At 47.7% G+C, this 11941-nt stretch overlaps 2 protein-coding genes across 5 annotated transcripts; one reads left to right on the top strand and one right to left on the bottom strand.

The window, feature by feature from the left end:
• The first annotated feature begins 27 nt into the window (after nucleotides 1-27).
• Rnf25 (ring finger protein 25) lies at nucleotides 28-6951 on the top strand. Of its 3 annotated transcripts, none has more exons than XM_032901361.1 (10): nucleotides 28-89; nucleotides 2548-2622; nucleotides 2874-2973; nucleotides 3066-3133; nucleotides 3239-3308; nucleotides 4561-4632; nucleotides 4729-4860; nucleotides 5176-5268; nucleotides 5998-6132; nucleotides 6297-6951. In XM_032901361.1, the coding sequence occupies exons 1-10, from the start codon at nucleotides 49-51 to the stop codon at nucleotides 6873-6875; spliced, it is 1365 nt and encodes a 454-aa protein (XP_032757252.1). In that variant the 5' UTR covers nucleotides 28-48; the 3' UTR covers nucleotides 6876-6951. The 3 variants fall into 3 exon arrangements, with proteins under 3 accessions (XP_032757252.1, XP_032757253.1, XP_032757254.1); XM_032901362.1 differs by having other exon boundaries at nucleotides 5179-5268; nucleotides 6297-6947; XM_032901363.1 differs by lacking the exon at nucleotides 28-89 and adding an exon at nucleotides 96-229 and having other exon boundaries at nucleotides 6297-6947.
• Nucleotides 6952-7927: 976 nt separating this feature from the next.
• LOC116899506 (mitochondrial chaperone BCS1) lies at nucleotides 7928-11890 on the bottom strand. Of its 2 annotated transcripts, none has more exons than XM_032901357.1 (9): nucleotides 11502-11890; nucleotides 10262-10654; nucleotides 10041-10180; nucleotides 9676-9870; nucleotides 9401-9464; nucleotides 9020-9189; nucleotides 8413-8530; nucleotides 8041-8299; nucleotides 7928-8008 (listed from the first exon to the last, which is right to left on the bottom strand). In XM_032901357.1, the coding sequence occupies exons 2-8, from the start codon at nucleotides 10579-10581 to the stop codon at nucleotides 8050-8052; spliced, it is 1257 nt and encodes a 418-aa protein (XP_032757248.1). In that variant the 5' UTR covers nucleotides 10582-10654; nucleotides 11502-11890; the 3' UTR covers nucleotides 7928-8008; nucleotides 8041-8049. The 2 variants fall into 2 exon arrangements, with proteins under 2 accessions (XP_032757248.1, XP_032757249.1); XM_032901358.1 differs by lacking the exon at nucleotides 11502-11890 and adding an exon at nucleotides 11286-11494.
• Between the last annotated feature and the right edge of the window lie 51 nt (nucleotides 11891-11941).

Genomic DNA, 11941 nt, shown 5'->3' with positions numbered 1-11941 from the left:
TAACTTCCCAAAAGGTGTTTCCGGTTCCGGCCAAGAGCCGGAGAAGACATGGCGGCGTCTGCGTCTTCAGCTGCCGGGGAAGAGGACTGGTAACTTTGGGTCATAGGTTTTGGCTGGCTGCCTGGATCTGGTGCTGGGAGCTAGCAACAGCTTCGGACCGTCCGAACCACGGGCATAAAGGGTGGATCATAGGGAGAGGGATGGAAGAGACCCTGACATCCTTTCGTAGGCGAGCTACTGAACCGGGAACGGAGGGTGGAGGGACGCCGATCTGAGAAGGGACTGGGTCTACAGCGGCCTGGCCGCTGGGCCCACGCCTTATCGACCCCATTGCCCCCTCTACGGGCCTACCCCGCCCCACTTCTCCCTGATGTGATTTTCTGGGCACTGGAGGATGGTTGCTCATCACACCTCCCGCCTCTAGGAACGGACGCATTCCTCGTGCCCCTAGGATCCTGCCCCATGGACCAGACCATTTCTGCCTATGCGTTTTTCAATCTTCCCATATAACCAACAGCACTAATAACTACTGTCAGAAAAGCCTTACTCCCCTCATAAGATCTCCTACTCACTCGAGCATTCTTAATAAGAAACCAAAAACCTTTAAGGATTTTGGATTTTGGACATAAGATAAAAACGTGCTCACTTCGTATTTAATTAGCTTGATGTGATGCCGACCAAACCAGCTAGCTCAGTGTCAGCTATTAAAAAAAAGTGGGTGTGGCATTACCTCATAGAGTACTTGGGAGGGTCACTGTGGATTTGTAATATGCATAAGCCTGCATCTCATTAATTGCCTAAGTATAAGACTGCGAGAGACTAAGGTAGCCCAAAGGACATCTGAGTTGAGGCCTTACACTGTTAGTATTAGGACAGCCTACTGTTGACCCCCATCTGTAACCTCTGACCTTATTTACTCTATATCTTACATCCAAGACTCAGGTGACCTAAGGTGGGCAAAGTACTGAAGGAAGTCTTACCTGCAGCTGCACCTCAGTGTTCTGTTGGTTTAGGGAGCCCAGCCAGACTAGTGCTTTTCAATGTTGGGAGGGACTTCTAACATATGAAGGGACACCTGAGCCATGACACAGTAGTCTATAGCAGCCAGAATGTCTTATTTTTTTTTTAAAGATTCTTTTTTTTTAAATTTATTCATTTATTATATATATAAGTACGCTGTAGCTGTCTTCAGATACACCAGAAGAGGGCACCGGATCTCTTTACAGATGGTTGTGAGCCACCATGTGATTGCTGGGAATTGAACTCATGACCTCTGGAAGAGCAGTCAGGTGCTCTTAACCACTGAGTCATCTCTCCAGCCCGAATGTCTTATTTTTAATTTGTAAAATAATAAGTTTTATATTTTAAGGTTTCTGCCTAAGGCTTAAGAATGCTAATAGTAACCATTACTGATAGAGGTGATAGTGGGGTGCACGCCCTCTCGGTGGAGAGGAACTGTGTAAGAAAGCAGATACAGATATATATATATATATATATATATATATATCATTCACCTGGGTAGCGCTGTGGACAATCACTCTTCCTCGATGTCATAACCGCTGTTTTCTCTATGTTTAAATGTGAGCCCACTGATTAATATCAGGACCACGAACCCTGTCTTAGCCATGATGATCAGGACTAACTACACATCCCGGATCATGTGTATACTCAGGGTCTCTTTTTCCTTTTAAAGGGGGGGGTCACTTAAACTAGATACTATGTCTTAGACATTGTGCACTTTTTTTTTTTTTTTTTTTTTTTTTTTTCGAGCTGGGGACCCAACCCAGGGCCTTGTGCTTCCTAGGCAAGCTCTCTACCGCTGAGCTAAATCCCCAACCCCCATTGTGCACTTTATATAACCAAATCATTTATTCCTCTCGTAGTAGCCCTAGTGAGTATGCTGTATTATCACTAGGTGGTAGACAGTGTAACTCAGGCTTCTAAAAAAAGTAACCTGACCACATAGCTTGGTAAATAGTTTCTGCTCTACTATTTGCTACAAGGCCTATGACTCTTCTAATGCAGTATAGCTTTTATATTACCTAGACCTGTTTAACTTGCTATGTCCTTTTGAGGATGTTTACACTGACTGGTGCTGGCAAGGTATTGGCTGTAGCCAGAACACTGGGATCTGTGCTATACAGTAATATAGGTGGGCAGAAATAGTATTGATAGCCTTGTTAATGAATGAATGTCAAATATGCAGGTCAGAGGGAAACCCACTAAAGGATAACCTACGCTGTAGAAATGTAAGCAGGGAGCCAGAACCTGCCTCTGATTGGTCCCATTCCTCCTGGGTTACGGTTTGGTTAGTTTTAATTCCTCTGGGAATGTGTTTTCTCAAGTTGGCAGTGTGATCTCCAAAACTTTAATTCCCATGCTTTCTACCTGGCTTGAAGAAACACTTCCCAGTTTTAAAGAATAATTTGGCCAGAGAATGTATTCAGGCAGATTTTTTTTTTTTAAAAAAAAGTCAGTCTTCATCAGCCTTGGCAGCTTCAGTAGGGAGAACTGCAATGGTGATTCGGTCTCCCCGTTACTCTCCAGGGTCCTTCCCTCTGAAGTTGAAGTATTAGAATCTATCTATCTGGATGAACTACAGGTGATGAAAGGGAACGGCAGGTACGTATTGAGCAATGGGCGGGCAGGGGTCTCAGTCGTGAGAGAATTCTGCACAGAATCTGGACTTAGGGTACTCTGAGCCTTGCCTCAGAGGTAAAGTTTATCTACTATTCCTTTAAGCCTTCCTCCCCCAGTCCAGAGAAACAAGTCCAATGTGCATTCCTCTACTGCTTTACTCTCTCACACCCTCCTCCCTAGCTTTCAAGCCCCTGCCTAGTCACATCCTGCGTCTTCACTTCATCCACCTGCAGATCACCATGGGAGATCTTCATCACTCTGCACCCTGCCACCGCAGAGGTCCAGGATTCGCAGTTTGTCTGCTTTACTCTGGTTCTTCAGGTCCCCGTGCAGGTGAGGCGGCCTCTGCACAGTAGTCAAGGGAGGAAGGGGAGAGCCCCCAGCGTGCATCACATTCATGACTGTTCGTTGCTTTTCTGCATCAGTATCCCCACGAGGTGCCCCAGATCTCCATCCGTAACCCCCGAGGACTTTCAGATGAGCAGATCCACAAGTAAGTTGGGCTAGTTAGAACAGGGACAATTCAAAATTCAGCTCAGCCAGCTGAAGGAAGGGTGTGGATTTCATATTGGCTTCTTCTTGTTTTTTTTTCCCCCAGGATCTCACAGGCCCTGGGCCATGTGGCCAAGGAGGGACTAGGCACTGCCATGCTCTACGAACTCATCGAGGTAAAGTGTGATGGCCTGGTAAAATATCCTTCCTTTCAGACAACATTATATCTGTAGGCAGTACATTTAGTCTTTGTTTGCACAAGGCCTCAATTAGTCTAGAAAGATAATTCCTATGTCTCAAAAAAAAAAAAATGTAGTTCGAGTAGTTCTCTTATAGTTGTCAGTTCCCTTTCTCTTTTTGTTTGTTTATTTATTTATTTTTGGTCTCAGGGTTTCTACTGCTGTGTTAAAAATACCATGATCAAAAGTAATTTAGGGACGAAAGCATTTATTTCATCTTATGCTTCCAGGAACAGTCCATGACTGGGGAAGTCAGAGTAGTAATTCCAGGCAGGAACCTGGAGACAGAAGAAGCCATGAAAGGGTGCTACTTACTGGCTTGTTCTTGCTCAAACTGCTCTCTTATAGCACCCAGGACCATCAACCGAAGGGATGCCCCACCCACAATGGGCTGAGCCCTTCTCCGTCACTCATTAATTAAGAAAATGCCTCACATTTTGCTAGGCATCTGCCATAGGCTATGGCTTGCCTACAGGCCATTTTTATGGAGGTTTTTTCTCAGTTTTGGTTCTTCACAGATGATTCTAGCTAACCAAGGCAGGGTCTCACTCTGTAGCTCTGGCCAGCCTGAGAGAGCCATCTGCCTCTGCCTCCCAACTGCTGGGATTAAAGGTGTGTATCCCCAAGCCCTCATTTTCTCTGCTTCAGTTTCAGTACTTTTCCTTTTTTCTATACCAAGGTCCAAACCTAAGGTTTTACATACATTGGACAAGTGCTCTTGTACTGAGCTATATCCATACCATGTTTAAACCTTTTTAATTCTGAGAATGAGTCACAAAGTGGTCAAGCAGGCCTTGAACTTGTGACATCCTGTTTCTGTCTCCTGGGTAGTTGGTATTATATGCTAAGCCAAGGCATAGTGGCACACATTTGCTATCCTACCGCTTGGGAGGTGGAAGCGAGAGAATCCATAAGTTCAAAGCACCTTTAGCTAAAATTCAAGGATGGCTTGGGCTACATCAGACCCTATCTTTAGAAAAGAGAAAGAAAACTGTGTAAGCTGTGCTTAGTGAGAGAAGTAATTGACTTAGATTTTGAAACCAGGAAGGTCAAATGAGGCAGCGCAGAAGAGGGATCCTTGCAAGTAAAACATTACCAGGATAGGAGCCAGCTAGTCCTGGAAGAAGTATCTGGGATGTGTTCACAGTCTCCTGCCTCCATGTTTCAGCAACATCTTCTCTCCTTTCAGAAAGGGAAGGAGATTCTCACAGATAACAACATTCCCCATGGACAGTGTGTCATCTGCCTCTATGGTTTCCAGGTGGGTTTCTCAGCTGGGATCTGGGATAAGGTTGAGCAGACTGGGAAGGGCTCGTGAGTGGTCACTAATGCAGGACCTGCGTCTGTCTTCCCACAGGAAAAGGAGGCTTTTACCAAGACACCGTGTTATCACTACTTTCACTGCCACTGCCTTGCCAGGTACATCCAACACATGGAACAAGAGCTGAATACACAGGAACAGGAGCAACAGCATGTTGTCACCAAGCAGGTAGACATCACCAGACCCACTCTCTCACTCGGTACCCATAGACCTCATCTCCATCTCCAGCCCTCTACTTTGGTGTCCTTTCATCTTTTTAGTTCTAGATACCTTTGAGATTAATTCTTACCCGTGTCCAGAAAGAAAGGCATCCTTGTGTGGACTGACACATTGCATGAAGCCTTGCATTTCCAGACCTCTCCCTAGGCAGCCCTTTTCTCCTCTGTTCTACCTCATTGCTAAGCAGCTAACGCTTATGCCCTTTGGTCCCAGCCCTCGGGCTGGCTGACAGGGAGCAGGATGTGATTTCTCCTCTTGTTTTAGAAGGCAGTCGGTGTGCAGTGTCCTGTGTGCAGGGAGCCCCTTGTGTATGATCTTGCCTCGCTGAAAGCAGCCCCTGAACCCCAACAACCCATGGTAAGGGTTTTCCTTCTGCTCTAAGCCAGGCATTCTCTAAGGAGAGAGAAGTGGCATCTTGTCTCTGCTGAGTTCTCTGTGGAGTTGGGTTTGACTTGCTTAACAGTACTCTGCAAAGCCACAGCCCCCACCAAGAGTCTAAGGCTTCAGAAGCCCAACTCTGAGGAACAAAACCAAGAACTGAGTATTGGGAATGTGGCTCATTTGGAAGTGCACCTTACCTAGCACACAGAAAGCCTTAGGTTTGATCCCCAGCAGTGGCACTAAAAAACCTGGTATATGGTAATGCACTCACACAATCATGGCACTCAGGAAGGATAAACAGTTCAAGGTCATGCTTGGCTATATGGTGAGTTTGAGACCATTCTGAGCTATATGAACCTCTTGTCTAAAACAAAACAAAAAACCAGGAACCTGGACTGGAGAGAGGGCTCAGCGGTTAAGAGCACCCGACTGCTCTTCCAGAGGTCATGAGTTCAATTCCCAGCAACCACATGGTGGCTCACAACCATCTGTAAAGAGATCTGATGCCCTCTTCTGGTGTGTCTGAAGACAGCTACGGTGTACTTATATATAATAAATGAATAAATCTTTAAAAAAAAAAAAAAAAAAGCCAGGAACCTTGTGCAGCTCCCTAGGACGATCCTAGAAGAGTTAGGGTTCAAGTCATCTGTCTGCTTTCTCATTTTGTTTCTTTTCCTCCTGCCCTTTTGCTTCCTTTCCTATAAGGAGCTATACCAACCCAGTGCAGAGAGCTTGCGCCAACAGGAAGAACTCAAACGGCTGTATCAGAGGCAACAGGAAAAGGGTGGCATCATTGACCTGGAGGCTGAACGGAACCGATACTTCATTAGCCTTCAGCAGGTGAGGAAAGGCTCCCCCTTGGCCTCAGATGTCTCCAGAGTTCTTAGGAATGCCATGGCCCTAGGGTGTGCTTTTTTCTGCTAGCAAGGTTGTGGTTGATGATGGTTGCTGATAGTGGAGAGGGGTCCCCCTTGATGCATCACCTCTGCCTCTCTTCTCTCCAGCCTCCTGCTGCTCTTGAACCTGAGTCAGTAGTAGATGTCTCCAGAGGACCCCAACCACCTAATACCCTTTCTGCAGAACAATCTACTTCCCTAGCTGCCCAATCAACTCTGCCAACTCCTCTACCCATGGCTACCCAGTATGTTTATGAGAAGACTTCGGGGGCTGGGCCAAATCAACAGAGGCTGGGTGAGACCCAGAAATCCATGCTAGATCCTCCACGACCTGGTCGTGGCTCCTGGCGACAGTATGATCGGAGGCACCCAAAAGGAGGGGAGTGCTGCGCCCCAAAAGGTACCAGTGAAATCCAAGAACTGCCACCTCCTGAGAAGCCTCTCAAGGAGACTGTGGACTTAAAGGCAGAACCCCGTAACAAAGGCCTCACAGGTCATCCTCAGGAGAAGGGACCTGGTAGCTGGCAGGGCCCCTCAGCTCGCAGGACTCGGGACTGTGCTCGATGGGAACGCTCCAAAAACCGTACACCAGGTTCTTCCTATCCCCATCTACCCCGGGGCCAGGGAGCATACCGGTCTGGTACTCGCAGGGAGCCCCTGGGCTTGGAATCTGAGGAAGGTTCCTAGCAGTACTGTTGGGGGACAGGGAACTAGGGTGGGAGGGAGGCAATAAAGAGATTTGACCTTTGCTTAACAGCAGCTAGCTTATGTGGTATGGCTCTTTGTGGTAGGGGCTCCTGCCTTTCTTGTAAGGCTGTCCACCAGAGACACTAGGGTAAAAAGGCTCTTCCCTGCCAGTGTGGTCAGTTTTGAAAAGAAGACATTTGTGCAGAATACTTAAGTAACACAGCAAATAATTCCATCCATTCCCACATTTGCACACATGCATTGTTCAGCTGACTGGCTGGTTGTTTTGAGATAAGGTACCATGTAGCCCAGACTAGCCTCAAGCTTTATCTAGTTGAAGAACTCCAGATCTTTCTGTCTCTATCTCCTGAGTGGTAGGATTCCAGGCCATTGCCATCATGGCCAGTTTGTACACACCAGGCAAGCATTCTACCAGCTGAGCTCCATCCCAAGCACTTCTGTTGTTTTAAGGGGAAAGTCTCACTGTGGTGTTAGGTTGGTCTTAGGATTTTTTTTTTTAAAGAATTATTTATTTTATGTGTAGGAGTATGCCATCACTGTCTTCAAACACACCAGAAGAGGGCATCAGATCCCATTCCAGATGGTTGTGAGCCACCATGTGGTTGCTGGGAATTGAACTCAGGACCTCTGGAAGAACAGTCAGTGCTTCTAACTGCTGAGCCATCTCTCCAGCCCCGATCTTAAGATTTAACACTCTTACTACCTTAGCTTCCCAAGTTTTAGAATTAAAAGTGCGTACCACATGCATACCTTTAATCCCAGCACTCAAGAGTCAGAGTCAGGCAGATCTTCTACCTGGCTTATAGAACAAGTTCCAGGACAGCCAGGACTATACAAAGAACTCTGTTTTGAAAACAAAATAAACAAACAAACGGGGGTGGGGGAATGTGTGCCACAACACCAGGCAACAGTGTATCTTACTTGGGTGGCCTTTCATGATTGCATCTACTTTTCCCAATGGCGCTCCTTCTCCTTTCCCTCGCTCAGGCCATGGCCCCACCACTGGTAGATGTAGATCTTGTAGGCACCTGCTATGGCAACTCCTGTTTTATTCTCAATTACAAACACAGCAATGGGAAGAAGAAGGTCACAAACCAGATTCGTGTGACAGGTACTTATGGATTCTGTTGAGAGCAGATAGTGGCCTGGTGGGTCACCTCAGAGATTCGACATTGTGAATGGCCCCCATGGGGTCATTTTTATACAGCATGAAGTAGCCTTGCACCTGGGCAGGACTAATCTGGGATGTAGCTTTAAGGACATGTTCAGCAAAATTCTCAGCCAAAGAAGGCGCTTGCCCTGGATAGAACCTCTGGAACATCTGGGTCAGCTGCCAGTGTGAGCAGTAGCCCACATACTCCTTCAGATCTACTCGCCCAGGACGTATCAGGGCAGGATCCAGCCTAAGGAAAAGCAGAGTCACAGCCAACAGTCCTGCTAGCTCCTGAGACAGTCTCCTCAATCCCCCAACTCTCCTGAGGTGTACAAGTGGAGCTTTGCCTTCCTGTCTCCTTACCTGTCAATGTGGTTAGTGGTCATGAACACAATTCGAGCCTCGGTAGAGGCTACACCATCCAAAGCATTAAGCAGTCCGCTGAAGGTGAGGCGACCTAATCCTTGGTACTTTACAGGGTCTAGAGGATGACAGGGATGTGAAAGGTCATGGCTCAGTTAAAATCCCCTTCAAGAGGCTGATAAGTAGGGAGCCCCAAATCCCCTTCAGCTCCCTACTTATCAGCCTCTTGTTGCTGACTTAGGCCTCCAAAAATGTTTCTTGTTGACTTCTGACCCTCGGTGTCTTAAATAACTACTTTCCTGGGTCAGGAACATAGCTCTGTGGTTAAAACAAATAAGCAGCTACACTAGTCTGAAGACCCAAGTTTGATCTCAGAATCCAAGTAAAAAGCTGGATGCAGTGGCTTCCAGTGGCACATATGTAAACACTAAGGCATGTTGAAGGCAGAGACAGGAGTATGGCAACAAGAGAGACAAACGGTACATGGTGAGAACTGACTTCAAAACGTTCTCTGACCTCCACCCACGTGTGCCTACACATGTGCTTGCACACAGATGCACACTACACTAAAAACAAAAGACTCCCCATCCCCAGCATCCTCACTCACTCTCCACGGCCAAGTCTCTACTGAGAAAAGCAGCATCTACATCTTCCAGGAGCACCAGGCTCTGCTGGGGTACTACGCTTAGTAGATGGTTGAGCCGGTCGTCCGAGAGGCTAGAGTCTGTGAGACTTAGCAGGCAGATGCTGTGTTCCAGTTCTCCAGCCAGAGCTGTTCTGTGGACAATGACAGGGAAGGAGGTCCTAGGTAGCCTGAAGAGTCCTAGGAGGTAGGCCACACAGGCCTGCGTTTCCTATACCCACTTGATGCACACCTAGGGATCTCATGTTTACCCTGATTCTTGGTTCCCAGATTCATTTCTAATGATTTCAGTCCAGTTTTTCTGCAAAGGCTGTTTTTCAGAGTCAAGAGAATTTGACTACTCACATAAAACTGCTCTTTCCACAACCAGGGGGCCCATAAAGAAGGTAGCCACGTCTGTAGGGGATGCCTAGGGATATAACCAGGATAAACAAGACCTAAAGTGAATCATGTACTCTGGCCCGGGTGTCCACATTTACCCTCAGCAATGCTCCCTATCAGTGGTCCTAGTATCAGAAAAAGATACCCTCATAGACAAGTTTTCTTTCCCTTCACCTGAGCTAGACTATTCTGTAACTTCATCTGGCTACAGCCTCACCAAGATTCCAGCTGCCACTTACCTCTGTCAATGTACCACTTGGGATTATCAATAAATTCTCGGATATCTTTAACAATTCGGTCAGCCAGACCCTGCTGTAGGACTACAGAATCCAGTGGCCGCCTCCGGCGTGGATAACCGAAGGTTCGCCATTCAGAACCCACAGCTGTGTACATCACAGTCTTCCCTTCCTCCTGCTGCAGAGCCAGGGCTCGCGCTGGGAGCAAGGAAACAAAACAGTAAGTCTCTTGAGCACAGCTGATTCTTCAATTAGGTAGAGCTCTGACCTGTACCCTTTTCCCAAGGACTTGGATCCTTATTCCTCCTCTCCAAGCAGCAGATGCCCAACCTCCCCATTCCTGAAAGCCTGCCTGTGCCATCTCACACCTTCCTCCAGGATGTTGAAGAAAACCTTTCGATCAGTGCCCAGGGCCGTGAAGGTGACAGATTCCCAAGGAGTCCCCGTTTGCAAGTCCACCATCTGCATTTCTCGATTTCGCTCTACCCGGATCCATTTTCCCTGATACCTGGATAAAATTGTCAAAGTGGCCTGATTTCTTCCATTAATCCACCCTCTCCTCAGAGCTCTTCCTAACTTCCAGTCTTACCAAATGAAGTGGTTTCCAGGGCTGGGGATGAATTCAAACTTGGTGGAGATTCGGCCACTTTCATGCTGAAGGTATGAGGTCTCAACACTGAGGTGCTGAGTGCGGGTGCTGTGCCGGGTAAGCCAGCTAAGCAACCAGGCATAGCTTCTGTCTCTAGCAGGGACTTCCAGTGTGATCATGTAATGGCGACGGAATGCCACTAGACCCAACTGGGCTCCTTTCCGGGCCATAGCCAGAGCTGTACCCACACCTACCAGCCCAAATCCAGCCCCAAAGTAGGGATTGTCTTTGAGGGCCAGAACAAAGTCTGTAAATGGCATCTTGAAAGGAAAAAACACAGATGCTCACGGGCTCTGAGGCACTGTCAAAACCTAGAGATGGAGAACAGCAGAACTGGAAGAAAGCATAAGACTAGTTTAGAAACCAGACCGATCAAACTTGCTCCGCTCCCTCCCACAGAAGCAAGATGGACGGCTCAGCAGAACTTTGTTTCAGTGTCCTTTTGTGGAGTGGGAATGGTGTTGGAATTCCAGGGTAAAACCCCACCATTTTGCTCTTCAGGTAGACTTTTTGCCAGGAGAGATTCTCAACTCCAAAAAGCAATGGAACCAGCTCCACACCAGGATATTAGAAAGGGAAGACTTTGGTCCCCGGCAAGAGCAGAGATAGAAGGGTCCCCACTGAATGGAATCAGCAAAGGTGATTTCTCCATTGATCCGTCAATGACCACATACATGCCTTATCATCAGAAACGCCTTTCAAATATTCTCTCCGTCATACTCCATTCCCAATGTCCTGTACAGACTATTACTTCTCACCTAAACTATTTCATGCAAGTTATTTTGGTTCTTGAGGTGATGTCTGAATGGACCTTTAGTGCCTGCATCATCCTGCCACCAAACCCAGACCCGCTACAATTCTGTCACTTGTACTCCAGCTCCCTCCCATTGGGTTCTGTGACTTGCTCCCATTGGATTCGAATAGGACAGCTGATATGCAGGGATGTCCACATTAGGATGCCTACCTTTACTAGCACCTCGACAGATATGCAAATCACTATCTACCTCCGGCTCACTTAGTTCTGTTGGTATCTTCTTTATTCCAGGCATTCTTTTTAATTGAGATCTTATAGGCTACTTCTTCCACGGGGCCTTTTTCAAATTCAACCCAATAAGATGTGACTAAGCCTAACTAAGATAATGCCCAAGGGGTTGGGGGGAGCAAATTATTTCCGGCACACCTCTCCTGCAACGCTCCTCCACCGCCACTCTGTCCTCCGTCTGGCACGCCGGGACACCGGTGAATTGACAGCCGTGACCTCCGCTAAGGCTCAGAGCCGAGATCCAGAATTCCAAAGCACTTTTGCATGGAGAGCCACTGACGAAGATCTCCTGGCCTCCGGCTACTGACCCTGACACACAGCGGCTGACTCCCGGACACCCTACACAACCCAGCCCGCGCTCCCAGGAACGTGGTCGGGAGAAATCTGTCACTCCGCCCCCTTACTTTCATGACTCTCTGGCCCTCAGACTCGATGGTTTCGCCAGTCCGTACTCGGAATAAGCGCCTCTAGGCCCGCCCCCGAATGCCGAATCTACTTCCTGCCACACCCACCACGAGGTCCTTGCCACTCTTCCCTGAAATTCTCGATGGTTCCGCTTTGGCGCTTCAGCGCTGGGG

The sequence above is a fragment of the Rattus rattus genome, chromosome 4 (assembly GCF_011064425.1).
Source record: "Rattus rattus isolate New Zealand chromosome 4, Rrattus_CSIRO_v1, whole genome shotgun sequence".
NCBI classification, from domain to species: domain Eukaryota; kingdom Metazoa; phylum Chordata; class Mammalia; order Rodentia; family Muridae; genus Rattus; species Rattus rattus.
This window is presented reverse-complemented; position numbering and strand designations above follow the sequence as displayed.